The 15,497-nt window shown below is 42.6% G+C and overlaps 3 protein-coding genes across 3 annotated transcripts; all 3 read left to right on the top strand.

Moving 5' to 3' along the window:
* Nucleotides 1-1,262: 1,262 nt before the first annotated feature.
* On the top strand, nucleotides 1,263-2,989 carry foxq1a (forkhead box Q1a). Its single transcript, XM_084546402.1, has one exon. It carries the CDS (start codon nucleotides 1,714-1,716, stop codon nucleotides 2,545-2,547), a length of 834 nt encoding a protein of 277 aa, XP_084402528.1. The 5' UTR covers nucleotides 1,263-1,713; the 3' UTR covers nucleotides 2,548-2,989.
* A 1,962-nt stretch (nucleotides 2,990-4,951) lies between these two features.
* On the top strand, nucleotides 4,952-7,552 carry foxf2a (forkhead box F2a). Its single transcript, XM_084546400.1, has 2 exons — nucleotides 4,952-6,013; nucleotides 7,332-7,552. Exons 1-2 carry the CDS (start codon nucleotides 5,044-5,046, stop codon nucleotides 7,505-7,507), a joined length of 1,146 nt encoding a protein of 381 aa, XP_084402526.1. The 5' UTR covers nucleotides 4,952-5,043; the 3' UTR covers nucleotides 7,508-7,552.
* A 5,876-nt stretch (nucleotides 7,553-13,428) lies between these two features.
* Nucleotides 13,429-14,931, top strand: foxc1a (forkhead box C1a). The gene has a single exon (XM_084545686.1). The coding sequence runs from the start codon at nucleotides 13,433-13,435 to the stop codon at nucleotides 14,852-14,854; it is 1,422 nt and encodes a 473-aa protein (XP_084401812.1). The 5' UTR covers nucleotides 13,429-13,432; the 3' UTR covers nucleotides 14,855-14,931.
* The last annotated feature ends 566 nt before the right edge of the window (nucleotides 14,932-15,497 follow it).

Raw genomic sequence — 15,497 nt, forward strand, 5'->3', positions numbered from 1 at the left:
CCTGCAAGCCTAAGAATAATCAGAAATACACTTGTACACAATACACACAAAGGGTTTACAAACTATTATCACAGAATGAATTATTACTTTGATTAGGTGAATCGTACACTTTAAAAGTACAGTGTTTCTTTCATACTGTGTGCGCACTTTAATTCATTTTTAACCTAAACTGAAATTATGAAATAATATTATTGCCATGACTATACAAGCAGATGACAATATATGCATGAACACACACACACTGAAGCACGATGGCCTCACAGGCTGATGCATGCAGTGAACAGGGTGAACACATGCCGTCTGAGCTCCTGTCATTGTGTGGTCAGCTTACAGCAATCCGCTCTTGACACCACTCAAAACAGCGGCCCCACCGCAGGATCTGGTGTCACACACTCGACACAAACAGATTACCACCTGAAAAATCACAACAGTCCCACCGGCGCGGACGTGTGGAACCTGCGCACACGACGCTACAGTTTGCATAAACAAAAGCTGAACCATTTGACAGAGTGATAACACATCCGTGGCGTGTGGTGTCAGCTCTCGGTTTCCAGGTGGTGTATAATATTTTTCCTGTATTTGTTGACTCTGTTGCGACACAGCCAGCGAATTGGTTGTCGCAGATAAGACTGTCAATTAAACAACGTGGCTTGATGAGTTGAACATAATTTCCTAGATGACCCCGGGGGAATGGGTGGGAGGAGAACCAGGCGGTTGAGCGAGGTATGAAGGATTGACTTTATCTGTTAGCCTCGTGACTGCGCCACAATTTCCTTGGAATCGCAGCACAATAGACTTCCCATCTTCTAAAAGGCCTCCAAAACCTCGCAACGCTTAATTTGGAGACAACATAAATCATAACAAGTAATTTGCTTTGGGGAATTCACTGTCTTGGCACAGAGCAGCAGCAGGAAGGACAGGACCCGCTATTTGTATAAGAGACACAATAACACTGGTTTCTATTTGTGTTGTAAAGTTGGCATGGACATCTAAAGTTCACACCTAAGCAGAGAGCTTTGATGTGAGGGATCCTGAGGGCACTTGGATGTCTGAACACTGCAGGCACAGGGTTTAAATATTACACCCCAAACCTAGACAAGCAGTGCAGTACCATTGTTTTCAGCATAATGAGGATATTAAAAAAATTATCTGTGTACTCAAAAGGATACTTTTGGCTGCGTTAAAGGCGCTTCCTGTACCTAACAAATGAAACTACCTGCAGGCACCGCACCTTAGAAATACAAAGGCAATTTACGCCCCCTGGTTGTGTCAGGTGAAACGGTCCCAAGGTGTTTGATAGATCACGTCTCCCAGGTGTGTCAGAATGCAGCTGCACTGAATGGGTATGCTGCGTAAGCGACGTCTCTTACTAACTGCTTAATACTACATTATATGGTTATGAAAACTTGTATTATGATGACTGCTTTATTAAAGACTGCCATGCACGCAATGTGAAGATGTTTTGTGATGCTTGAAATCTTTTGAAATCCGTGCCCCGCCTTCTTGGGTTGGTCCTGAGGTGAGTATAAACTGTTGCTCACTCAGATTATAGGTAAGGCGGGCTTCGGTGCTCTGGCAGGTATGATTAAAAAGACGCACTTCTCTGGATTCACCTCAGTGTACTTTTCCGCGTCTTGACGCACGAACCGTTCCGGACTTTTACGCAAAGAGCTTAAGACTGAAGGACTGATTGTGCTCAACGCCAGAATAAGCATGAAGCTGGAAGTGTTTTGTGGAAGCCACTATGCCATGAAGCATTTCGAGGCGCCAACTGATGCAGAGGGGAATGTGCCATCTCTTCTCTCTGCTGAGGAGGAGCTGGGGTCGGATGGGGACTGCGTGGCGCACAGCCCTTCACCTGTTACTCCGGACGGCAGCAGCAGCAGCAGCAGCAGCAGCAAATCCAAGCCGTACACACGGAGACCCAAACCCCCGTTTTCATACATCGCTCTCATCGCCATGGCCATCCGGGATTCTCCAACGGGACGGCTGACTTTGGCGGAAATAAACGACTACCTGATGAAGAAGTTTCCGTTCTTCAGGGGCAGCTACACCGGCTGGAGGAACTCGGTTCGACACAACTTGTCTCTGAATGACTGTTTTCTCAAAGTGCTCCGGGACCCCTCTAGACCTTGGGGAAAGGACAATTACTGGATGCTCAATCCTCACAGCGAATACACGTTTGCTGATGGGGTGTTCCGGCGCAGAAGAAAACGCATCAACAAAAAGTTCAACATGGAGCAAGAGGTTTCCCAGCACGTAGAGGAGCCGCAGCGCGTCCATCAGTCTGCCCCGGCCAGCAAGACTGATTCCTGTCCCAAGTTTACCAGTTCGTTTGCTATCGACAGCATCCTCAGCAAGCCATTCAAGGCAGACTTAAACAAGGAACATTTACCTCTGCGCCCTACTGTAACCTGGCCATGGTACTCTGAACTAACGATGCATCATTTAAATACACCTGCATCATTTCCATACGCAAAGGCACCTTACCATGTGGACTCCCGTGCAGCGCATGTGGCAAATGTCTATGGCTGTGGGATGCTTTAGACAGCCTGTAAGGAATCTGTCTGATTTGGTATTTGATTTTTAAAAAAGTCATTGTGCACTGATGATGGATACAGAGGAAGAAGCGAACACCAAAGACAAATAGAACCCGTTTACTTCTGTTTGGGGAATAAACTTGGACTTGATATTGTATTTTTGTTGCATGTTGTTAAACTATTATTTTTTTTTTTGTACCACTGGTTATTTCCCTTTAAAACATCCTCCGGTAGACATGTGTTTGTTGCGAATGTTACTGATCAGATCATTCACTTTATTTGTTCAACAGACGTTAAAATGTTAAAATGTGCACTTTGTCCTTGTGTGTCTGTTTCAAAAGCTCTTGACAGTGAAATAAAAACTAACTAATGCGGATAACTGTGTGCGTTTTCTGTTGTGAGCCATGACTTGAATTACACAGCGGCGGTCATGACGGTTGTCGTGGAGCAGTGTAAGACTGACACCTGTCTGAACACCTGTTACGGACGCAGCTAGAGTGGGGTAATGTTTTTCAGGGCGTGTGTTCGCATGACTCCACCTCGCAAAATTCTACGGATTGGTTGAAAGTTCACGAAGGGCCTCCTACACAGACCTCATCTTGTAAGTCTAACCATGTGCTGAATTGCCATTGCAGCTTTTTAAGATGTCTAAAGATTTCTCTATGACTTTTTTATAGATCACTGGTGTCAAACATACGGCCCGCGGGCCCAAAGCGGCCCACCAGATGGTCTAATCTGGCCCGCAGAATGAATTTGCGAAAGTTACATAAAAGACTGCAATTTTTCAATGGAAACAACTGCTATCTTTAATATGTCCACTGTTTTAGTAGGAGAACACAACACTGAGACCCTGGACTAAACATCAGACAGCAATGTACCCAAACTGTACTCATTTTCCTTGAGACGTTTCATTTTTTATTTATTTATTTTTTTTTCTGAAGGATAGTTTACTAAATATAAACATTCTCCTAATTTACTTGTTCTTCTTTGCACTAAAACAACTGGAAAAAATCTGGAGTTGTCTTTACTTATAGGTTATTATGCAGTTATCTTACTGCTCCGGCCAGCTTGAGATCAAATTGGGCTTTATGTGGCCCCCAAACTAAAATGAGTTTGACACCCCTGTTCTAGATGGTGTCCCCTATAGGCCCTGGCTGCACACAATTTGTAAACTAATACTAAACCTATTAACTTTGCGTCTACTACCACTACTGCTTATAATAATAATCATCATAATAATCATAACAATAATCATAATAATAACACATAATAATAGGTCAGATCATTTGTATCTACATTTTATACATGCCAAAGGAAATTGCCATATTAGTATTTACTTTCCAGCGTCCATGAAACTCGCTGCTGCCGGATAGGGGCATCCAATATTTATGTTTTTCTGTCTGGCCCTGCAAATAGCTGTCGCCTCTGTCACCACACATGCGCAGGAAAGGGTTCACACAAACAGCGCATCCTGAACGGACTGAACTCGAATCCACAATAGGAAGAAATGTCCTCCAAGTCGGCCTATTCTTCTGAGACTAGAAAGTAAATTTCCTTTTAAAGCAGCTGTGCATCCTGGACGCAGCGGGGCAGCAGGTTTGATGTTGTTGACACGCTGGCCAGAGCGTGCTGGGAACTGACTTGTGACGATTCGCTCTAAATTGACATGTATTTCTGTGATTCATTTTTTTTAGAACTTATATTTGAATATATGCCTTTCTAATAAATTCGTTTCTCCGGGGAATGTGATCCATGCCACAAGAGGAATGCCGACACTTGCGCGCTGTGTGTGGTATGTTGGCACACTCTGATGGAAAAAGCATGCTTCCTCTCATGTCAGAGCCTTAACCCTGAACAGATCCTAAACAAATCAAGACGCAGTACTTTTCCTGTCGTACATTTGTTTTTTTACAGTCTAAAGCTACCAGCAGCCAGCAGGCGCCGTCAGTGACTGTGCTACACGTGAGCGCAGATTCTTGCATGATTTGTTCAAACTTTACCACTTTTTTCAATATGGTTTAGGCAACCGTGCCTAATATTGGGTTGTCAAGTGTGGACAGGGGTGCTTTGGAAAGTGATTCGTGGGAGGAGATTCGTCTTACTCCACTGCGCCGTGTCCGGCTTCTAGTTTGGATCCAGGCCAGATGGGGAGGGAGTAGTTCCTGGCGATTTCTTAGAGGGATTTGGGGGGATAGAGGGGCAGTGGGAGAGATTTAAGAACTGATAGGTGGTCGAGTTGTGTTTGGCCGGGTGGATATGCGCAAGCAAAGTCGAGGAGTTTTATCTCCCCTCTCTTTTGGGATTATTGCCAGCGATGGACAGAGAGAGGAAGGAGCAACCGCGGTTTCTTGGTTCCAGAGCATCGCAAAGAGACGCTGACCTCTTTAAATATTATATTAGAAAGTCTCTAATAGCGCATGAAAAGTGACTTGCCCACGTGTTGTAAAGATCCCGCAGTGTGCGAATCCAAAAAAAGAAAAAAAAAAAAAAAAGAAGCGCAACCATGACGACCGAGATTTCCCAGCAACATTTGGATCCGTCTAATCCTCTGCGCTCCAGCCCAGCGGCCGGTGCTCTGAGTGTAGCTCTGCTGAGCGCACAGCCAGTGATGGAGAGCGCGCATAATGCATCAGCTAAAGGCAAAAAGGGAAACTCGGGCTTGAGGCGACCTGAAAAGCCCCCCTACTCATATATCGCCCTGATTGTGATGGCAATTCAAAGCTCTCCGACCAAGAGGCTCACTCTTAGCGAAATATATCAGTTCCTGCAGGCTCGATTCCCTTTCTTTAGGGGATCATACCAGGGCTGGAAAAATTCCGTCAGACACAATCTGTCTCTGAACGAATGTTTTATAAAACTCCCCAAAGGTCTGGGAAGACCCGGCAAGGGGCACTACTGGACCATCGACCCGGGTAGTGAGTTTATGTTCGAGGAGGGCTCCTTTCGTCGAAGACCCCGGGGATTTCGAAGGAAATGCCAAGCTCTGAAACCAATGTACAGGATGATGAATGGCATCGGGTTTGGTGCGTCCATGCTGCCGCAGAACTTTGATTTCCAGCCACCTTCGGGGTCACTAGCATGCCACAACAGCTACAACTTGGACTTGATGGGCAACACGGTCCCTGGTGGGTTCGAGGGACTCGGTGGAGGGCATCACGCCTCGCACATGTCATCAAGCTCCGGGTCGTCGTATATGGCTGCATGTCAAGTTGCCTCTAACGCAGACTACTGTCCGGACAGCAGCAGTAGTCCCCTTCAGTCCCCCCCAGCGATGGTGAGCACTCTGGACTGCCAGTCTCCATATGCAAATGCGGCCTCACACTGGAGTGCACCTGGGGTGTCTTCATACATCAAACAGCAGTCTCTGGCATCAAGCAGCCCCAACTCCTCGGCCATGCACACGGGGATGTCATCGTACTCTCTGGATCAAGGATACCTGCACCACAATGCACGCGATTCTGCAGACATCCCAGGTACAGACTCACTTATGTATGCATTGTGTAATTAGCTGTGCTGATACTACTACTACTACTACTACTACTACTACTACTACTATTTGCATTATGACTAACTAGATTCAGTTCAGGCCTTGGTTAACCTCAAACAAAAAAACATGTCACAGCTCTTAACGCAAAATAGGCATTCAGGCTAAACGTAACTGAAACTCTTTTTAGAGATTTACAGAAATTTGATAGTAGCTTTAGAATAGAACATGCAAATTATTTTTTGAATAGCATGTCAACCGGTTGTTTCAGTAAAATACATATAAGTATGTAGGCCTACCTCCGAACGCCAAGCTCAGCAATTAATTTTAAGTTATCAGAGTAGTACACTTGAACAACAACAACAAAATAGAATTATTTCTTCTTTTTAATCATGCATTAAAACATTGCGTGTGAGTTGTGCGCATTTTTTCTGTGCCATATAAAGCTTAGTGCCTTTAAATTGAATTAGGCTGCCTCTTGACAGAAGCCTTTTAGAGGCCTCTAGATTTTATACATATATATAAAAAAATTCACAGTAGCAACAAAATGCGTGGATGAGAGACGAAAATGAATTTAACAGTTGTCATAAACATTAATAATATAATAAAATATTTTAGTAATTTTAAGATTTATTATTTAATTTTTTTACTGCAATTGCAAATTTAAAATTGCCCACAGTCAAAGGTTAGGCTATGCAGTTTTCTTTTTCTTAGTCGATTCCATTTTCTCTTAATTTTCCACTTTTTTTTTCATAAATAGACCATAACTGAGGAATGTATTCATGATTAACAAAGTTGTTTAAGTACATTTAGTTAAGTAATAAATCCGTCGATTATATTCCGTCAAGATATTTGCTTTCCCCTCCTCTTTATTAAAAAAAAATGACCGAATGATCAAAAATGTTTTTATTAACTGCATGTCGATAAACTGCAGGCTTGATATATTAATATAAAACTCAGTTACTAATGTTTACGCCTGCAAGTGTTTTATAAGAGAACGATGAATACACAGTCATTTTCATCACCTGCTTTAGTCCAGATCTGGCAACCCAAAAGTCATTCCCATATATATGCATATATATCTTCTAAATCTTCTATAGCCTTAGTCGGACATCTCTAATGATTAATTATAAACTCTTTATAATGGTAACTAGCAAGTGACACCTACCGATTTGCCCCTAAAATACATCGACAAATAAAGTTTTGGTGTCCTGTAAACCATCCGGATGAAATAAAATCACCTTACAAATGCATCTTAAACTGGACTAAAATGAAGGCTTGACCTCTTGTGTCCTGTTTGTTTACAGTGGGATTGTCTCGATACTCCAGCCACTCGTCTCCTGTGTGCGACAGGAAGGAATTCGTGTTAAACCTTAATGGAATCTCTTCCCTCCATCCCAGCACCGGAGGATCTTACTATCACCAGCTCCACCACCACCATCACCAAAGTGTCTACCAGGACGTGAAGCCCTGTGTCATGTGACAAAAAAGACGCGAATGAGTTCCCCCAAAAAATAAACCTGCCAGATGCTTTTCATCTAAACGCATCTTCAGCCGGATTCATGCTGACATTTCTCTCGCGAGAAAAGACTCGAAGCAGACAGTAATCTCTTTAAAGAAGTGGTTTTGATGTGGTGGACTTGTTGTGGCACTTCACAATCTCATTGACGTGACGTTTTGCTGATTTAAAAATGCGCATTCACGTACCTGAATTATTCATGCACTTCATTTTGTTTTCCCAGAGTTGCCTGCAGCAATTATCAACCATTAAAGAGATTTATTTTTAAAGGAATATTTGGAAATTGTTTAAATAAATGTTGCTTATAGGGAAACCATTTAAACTGCGGTTCTCTTCTTCGTTGTCATTTTTCCTTTTATTTTCTCTTGCTAAAATAACTTTTAATCATCCATGTTATCGTCACAAAATGACTCGAAGCGTGGTGCATTGCGAAAAGTGTTTCTAAACAGTCACTTAATTTCCTTTTTATTTCTCGCCCTTGAAACACGTTGGATTCAAAGGGCAACTTATTTGATTTGCGCTGGTTCAACAGAAGGGACAAAAATGTGGCTATATTTAAAGATACGGCATTCACACCTGATGATTTGTTAAGTATAAGTTGTGTCTTCTTTATCTTTTATTGAATTATTATTAAACCACATGGTACAAAGAGAACTTAGAAGTACATAACGCTGATGCGGTACCTCTCACATTAAAACATTTCTTCTTCTTGGTTTGCACTGCCATCTAGTGGCGACTGAGGGGCTAAGCGCTCAAACTAAAGTTCATTCTGGATGTAAGATTCAAGGTACGCCACTGATTTAAATACTGTGCAGCCGCTTGGTATTTGAGTCACATTAGAATAAGCCAAAATTTCTGTTTCTGTCAAAGAAGATATTTGTGTTTGTGTATCTCAGACATTAACAGGCATGAGTGAAATGTATCTGCTCCTCTGGTATCAACTCCTTAATGATGTTGATGATTAAACAGAGACCCAGAGACACAGAATAAGCACATACATCTGGACTTTAGCTTAATCGGCTTGTGTGAGTGTGTAGCCATTTCTGCTTTTTGTGGTGAGAATATATTGTGATATATGTGACCAGTGTTGTGAAGTATCACAGACATACATTTCAGTGAAAACCACATGACATTTGATATTGTTATCTTCATTACAAAGTAACCTTTCGTCAAAGAGGAGAAGCCGCGCTGCAAGCTTAAAATTGTCTCTGCTTTCCATGGTGCTGAAGAGTGTCATGATCAGATCTTACAGTATTTGTGTTCTGGGATTTATATAAACCTACATATGCAGCCATATTCCAAATCAGCGAGTCCACATGGATAAAATAGGACAATAGCAATGTTGTGTATGAAAAAGTTGCACAGAGTCATATACCGTTAATGAACAGTCAGAGTCTGTGAAATTTTTTGTGTGATGAGGTGAAGAAATGAACGGTACGGGCGTTCCACAAATCAAGCCTCAAAAATTATGTTCTCTATTTTCCCGATTCCTAACAAATCAGTAATTTAAGCAGGTATAATGTTTCAGCCACTCTTACTTACTGAAATGTGTTCTAGACAATCCCTGACCAAGAAATCACTTGAAGCAGGCTATTAACTTTGATTAGTTTTGACTTTAAATTCTGCTATAACTATTAGGTTTCAGTAATAAGGGCTGTGATTTATTGGCTGAATTGAACGTTAAAAATACATAAAGTATGTACAAACAGCAAAACCCTACAGGATGTTAATGCACCGAAATAAAAACAGTCAACAACATCATTTTGCTTCAATGCCATGTGCTGTTTTTACTGTGGTTGGTTTCAGGGACACGGATGCTGGTGCTACTTGACGTGACCAAGAAAAAAAAAAAAAAGAAGAAGGAAGACAATGGAGAAGCTGGATGATGGTGAAAGAAGCTGGCAGCAGCGGGTTGTTCAAAGGTATGTTCCATATGACATGGATTAAACCAATAATTTAATCCAAGATGCCTTCAAGAGGGACGAGGACAAAGTAGGAGCCGCTGAACTCGTTTGATGTAACTGACTGTGAGAGAACTTCCACTGACCCAACCTAAAAGTCCCATTTTTACACACCTGGGTGCAACATTTATAATGCTTGACTTGAGTACAAAATTATTTTGATAGTTGCATTAAAGAAAACAGTAGGAAAAAATAAAATAAATAGACCTCATAGTCCCGGTTTACAAAAGCAGTAAGAAAATATGCAAGAATTGTGGCCAGAGTTCCCATTAGAACTATTGCTTTCATATTCTGTGGTGTTAAGGACATGTTTATTTACTTGTGTATGTGCCTATTTTCTAATTATTTAAGAAAATTAGACTGCACCGTCTTGTCCTGTTGTACTTCAGTTGTTTAAGGAGGGGTTTACATTATTTCAATTATGTTTAAGTCAGTGATAAAGGTCTTAGACGTTTTGTTGGAGGGCAAGGCTTAGGTCATATTCTCTGGCTTTACTTAACAGTTAATTCTTATACACTCTACCCCGTTTAAACACGCACACAAAGCCCTTCATTCCTTCCTCCTTTTTATGGAAGCTGTGTGTACTCGACAGAATCCATGTCATCTGTTTGCTCTGCTAAATACAGAAGATTGCTGCTGGCAGCAAATGAAAGTTTGGTGTTAAGCGAGAAAAATGTTCAGAAAGACAAAGTGCTCTTTTGTAATCTCTGTAACAGATGAAGTGCAAAGACCCGCCAGGGGTAATTGATTTTATAGCACAGTTAATTATCAGTATGTCATACAGCCATGTAAACAGTACGTGACACATGATATCATTCTGGGCAGTACTTTAATGGCCGCCTTCTGTCCAGTGAATGACTGTAGTACTGAAATAGATCATAAGGTGGCAGCATTCTCTAATAAATGCTCTGCAACCCTTCAGCTTAAATGTCCCTAATGCAACTCAAGGGGACTCCTGGCTTTGTGTGAATCTCAGAAATGACCATGCTCTGTTATGATTTAGACCAGCGTCATCAAAATCATCCAATGGGATATTTGCAGACACCAAAATAAACAACCAAAGCAACAATAAGGGCTGTGAGAGGACCCCACGCACACTCTTCCCCCTCTGTGGGAAAAGGTACCAGAGAATTTGGGCACACACAACCAGATTGTGTAACATTTTCTTCTCTCAAGCTATCAGACTCTTGAACTTGCTGTAGCTGGACTGAACACAGTACACACACTCACAACCACAATCATATCTTAACCTATACTCAGCCCTTTTGCACATATCTTTGCATCCACTGCACACGCGATGCTGCTAATCAAGTTAAACGTTTACAGTCTCAACAAACTCATCCTTTATTAGTCGGAGCTGCTGTCTGTTGTTATGTAGTATATTTTTGTAAGTGCATTGTCTCTCAAGTGTTTTGCACTGTCTGCACTGTTTGCACTGTTTGTAATGTTAGCGCTGTTGAGTAATGTCTGCATAAGACTGCACATGCGCACTTCATGGTCGGTTCCTTATGTTATACTTAGTCCTACATCTTCATGCAGCTCCACGGTCCTGGAGGACTCACTATGCACTTGCTGCTGTAAATGGTTCTAATGTCAATAAGAACCTCTTTGACTTTTGACCTTTGACCTAAGGATTTGAGACTTGGTTGAAGTTGGCCCCAGCAGTTACGGATAAAACAACAACTTTTTTTTTATTTTTATTAAGAATAATTCATAAGATGAATTCTGTGAAATCTAATGAAAGTAAAGAAACACGTGCAGAACTGCAGAACTGTTCCCTTTCTGAACGCAAGAGGGCGCCAAGGTCATATGATGACGGGCCTCCCTCTCTCTCTTTTTCTTTCTACCTCAAAACTGATTTTCATTTTAAAGCATATTATTAGTATTTTTTTATTTATTTATTTTTACCAACCAAGAAACCTTAATTATAATAAGCTACAACGGTGTCTAAAGAATAGACTGGTTATGTGCTAAGACCTCATAAAAACAATATGTGTGTGTATGAGTGTGGGGGGGGGGGGGGGGGGGGGGGGGGCGTAAGATGACATGAAGCTAATTTAAGTTATAAACCAAATAATATAATAATATTAGGACATGTGTCTACCTCACAGTAACACATTACACGTATTAATAACATAATTTTATTCATGAAATTATTGCTGTCCTCGTTATTTGTAATAGTAAAAAAAAAAGTTAAAAAAAAAAAAATGGCCAGTATCCATAAATGTAAATATTGCGCACACGTTTAAATTAATCCGACACTGAGCCTGTGAGTTTCCATGTGCTTCAGTCGTGGATACGTTAAATAATAAAGAGCTGAGGGGGACTGGGTGGGCAGGCCGTGGTATTAAGTAAAAGGCCCGTCGTGAATTGTGTAAACAGCCCAGGGCGGTGGAAAAAGTTCATGCCCGGGTCCATGTAAAGAGAAACCGACGGAGCACCAGGCCACTGCACGGACATTTAATTAAGACGACCTGCAGAGGATTACAGCGGTATTGGGACTGTAACTTTGCCTCACAATGATCATTAACAATTTCATGCACAGTCGCCCCCGACAGCAGGGCCATACAGAGGCCTCCATGGTCGGCTTATTGAACTTTTTTCTATTTTGGGTCAAAAGCTCCTCATTTTGTTTTTTCATTTTTTTTTTTTTCTGGTTTAATATTTAGCCTCATTTCAAACGATTCGGTATTAAACAAATTGGAAACTCATCTTTAATTTAAAGATTGGTGCATGTGTAAAACAAATAAAATTGTATCTGTAAATGATTAATTCTTAATTGTAAACTATCCCAAGCTGTTCTTAAAAAAATAATAAATAAATAAATCAGTTACTGGGAAGATCAATTCTCTGCCGTTCGTCAACATCACGGCACAACAGATATTCAAACATTTCGGAGAAAAGCCACACATGCAAAGCGCCCCATTTGGCTCCCCGGTCTTTAAATGCCTTCTTGAATAAACTCTCACACCTCTGCGCACTCTTTGCCCAAACTGTCTTTAATTCCCGTTGTAATGAGATCGCACTAAACCGCCCTCTGCCAACGATGCGAGGGCCTTTCCTGCTTTGATCTCTCTCCGATCTGCTGCTGGTGTTGAGTCTTTCGACCAATAAAATGCACTTTAAAGACCTTAAGCTGCGCGTAAACGCCGCCATTTGCTTTACTGGTCTGAGTATACTTTCTAGTAAAAATTAAAACACAATAATTAACTTCCTATTAAGGGTAATAGACCTAAAAGTATGGAGTAGGCCATGTGCGTAAATTGGGATTTTGGCAGGGGAGGATATCAGAATTATTTTAATGGTATAATGAGAAAGCAATTTATAGTTGCTGAATTTCTACATTTAAAATATAACTGCTGATTTTCTTTTTTTTTTTTTTTTTTATCAAGACAACTTACATGCTTGATAGAGGATGCCTATTAGTGACAAAGTGTGCAGGAGTACGCACTCCATGATCTGATTGTGTACATGTGAGTTGCTCTGTCACGTCTGAAGTCTTTGGCTGGAGTGGGCTGGGAGTTACCAACACCTCCTCTAGTTTTTCTAAAAAGCCCTGAGTGTGGCCGGGCAGCTTTCTGCTCCCCTTGCACGGCCCGACTTCCCATTGGACGACCCGAGCACTTTTCGGGGAGGAGCTTCCCTGGCAGCAAAAAGGAGGAAAGAATTTAACTGCGCAAAAAGTCCTGTGTGGTGACGGATGTCCAAAGTTCAGAACTTTTTCAATGTGCGTTTCATAGGGACACGAGGATGGGGACGGCTTAAACGCAGCTCTCTGCACCCGCGATCAAGACTTTTACGCTCTTTTTCTTTTGAAGAAAGCAGCGAGGAACTGTGATTTGAGCACCCCAGCCTTCAGAGGAGGGAGAAGTGGAGCTCTCCATCTGCGTATTTTGGAGCTTTATTTTCGCCGGATCAAAGTACAGACATGCAGGCTCGCTACTCCGTCTCCAGTCCCAACTCGTTGGGCGTCGTGCCCTACATCAGCAGCGACCCCAGCTACTACCGGGCCGCAGCCGGTGGGGGATACACGGGGATGCCAGCACCTATGAACATGTACTCTCATGCGGCTCATGACCAGTACCCTGCCAGCATGGCCCGGGCGTATGGACCGTACACCCCGCAACCTCAGCCCAAGGATATGGTCAAACCTCCCTATAGTTACATCGCGCTCATCACCATGGCTATCCAAAACTCTCCTGACAAGAAGGTGACCCTGAATGGGATTTACCAGTTTATCATGGAAAGGTTTCCATTTTACCGAGACAACAAGCAGGGCTGGCAGAATAGCATCAGGCACAATCTGTCTCTGAATGAGTGTTTTGTCAAGGTGCCCCGTGATGATAAAAAACCCGGTAAAGGCAGCTACTGGACCCTGGACCCGGACTCTTACAACATGTTTGAAAACGGGAGCTTCCTGAGGAGGAGACGGCGGTTCAAGAAGAAGGACGCGCTGAAAGAGAAAGAAGAGCGGCAGCAGAAGGACCCGGCGCCGAGGCAGCAGGGCCGGGAGCAGGAGCAGCCGGTGCAGGGCTCCCAGCCTGTGAGGGTCCAGGATATTAAGACTGAGAACGGGGCAGTCACGCCTCCGCAGGCCGACTCGCCCTCTCTGAGCACCGTTCCTAAAATCGAAAGTCCAGACAGCAGCAGCAGCATGTCCAGCGGGAGCCCCCACAGCATCCCCTCCAGTAGGTCCATCGGCATGGACAGCTCCGAGCACCACCAGCACCACGGCCAGGCCTCGACGCAGGGCTTCAGCGTAGACAACATCATGACCTCCCTCCGGGGGTCTCCACAAGGGGCCACTGAGCTCACCTCCGGCCTCAACTCCTCCACCAGGACAGGTATAACACCGTCTTTGTCCCTAAACTATTCTCCAAATCAAACATCTGTCTATAGTTCGCCCTGTAACCAAAACTCCATCTCCACTACCTCCAATGCAACCTATCATTGTAACATGCAAGCCATGAGCCTATACGCTGGGGACAGGTCTAGCCACTTGGCACCGAGCACCACCGTGGACGAAACGTTGCCAGATTATTCAGTCACAACCACCTCATCCTCCCTGACCCACGGTAATCTAAACTCTGGGCAGGAGGGCCACCATCCCCACCAAGGGAGGCTGACCTCATGGTACCTCAACCAGGCCGGAGACCTGGGCCATCTGGGCGCAGCTTACCCGGCACAGCAGCAGAACTTCCATTCAGTCCGAGAGATGTTTGAATCCCAGAGAATTGGCTTGAATAACTCGCCGGTGAATGGGAATAACAGCTGTCAGATGTCATTCCCACCGAGCCAATCCATCTATCGCACTTCGGGAGCTTTCGTATATGACTGCAGCAAGTTCTGACCAAACTAAAAAAAAACAAAAAAAACAACAGGCTCAGTATTTTCCTCACGGTGTTGAACTCTTTCAGTAAAATTCAACGTTTTTCTTTTTCTTTTTTTTTTTTTTTTTGGCCCTTCGTACCTGCCCCCACCACATGGACTAATATGAGACAGAAAACAAAAACAGAAAAGACTTGATCTTGGTTTTTTTCTAAAGAACAGTGTTACTGCAAATAACACGTAAGTCTCTCTTTGCTTTTGTGGCTTTTATGCGATATGTTAAAGAAATGTCACTTTTCGTGGACGTGTAAATTGCATATAGTAATTTATTTCTAAAACTGTAGCCGGATGTTATGGACCAAACACCAAAAAAAAAAAAAAAAAGAAGAAAAAAAAAAAGAAGAAGAAGAAGTGTTTCGAAATTGAGTTGCCTTAATTGTCCAAAAAAATTTGTTCCATTATAAAAGTAAGATAAAGGAACTTGTATATCGCCGTACTATTTCAAAGATTCTTCATTTGTTGAAAAGTATTCTGAAGGATTTGTTTGTTTGTTTAATAAATTGTCATTTTATGTGAGTTAAAGTTACGCCTCGTTTCTTACAGACTTGAATCCAGGCTGGTGATATTTTACACTCAGTCTGGTCCAAGTTAAATGTGTAATTCCT

This window comes from Chelon labrosus, assembly GCF_963514085.1.
Source record: "Chelon labrosus genome assembly, chromosome: 6".
Taxonomy (NCBI): domain Eukaryota; kingdom Metazoa; phylum Chordata; class Actinopteri; order Mugiliformes; family Mugilidae; genus Chelon; species Chelon labrosus.

Coding starts and splice junctions, on each gene's coding strand:
- foxc1a (XM_084545686.1), top strand. CDS start 13,433: ATGCAGGCTCGCTACTCCGTCTCCAGTCCCAACTCGTTGGGCGTCGTG.
- foxq1a (XM_084546402.1), top strand. CDS start 1,714: ATGAAGCTGGAAGTGTTTTGTGGAAGCCACTATGCCATGAAGCATTTC.
- foxf2a (XM_084546400.1), top strand. CDS start 5,044: ATGACGACCGAGATTTCCCAGCAACATTTGGATCCGTCTAATCCTCTG. Junction 6,014..7,331: donor CGATTCTGCAGACATCCCAG/GTACAGACTCAC, acceptor GTTTGTTTACAG/TGGGATTGTCTCGATACTCC.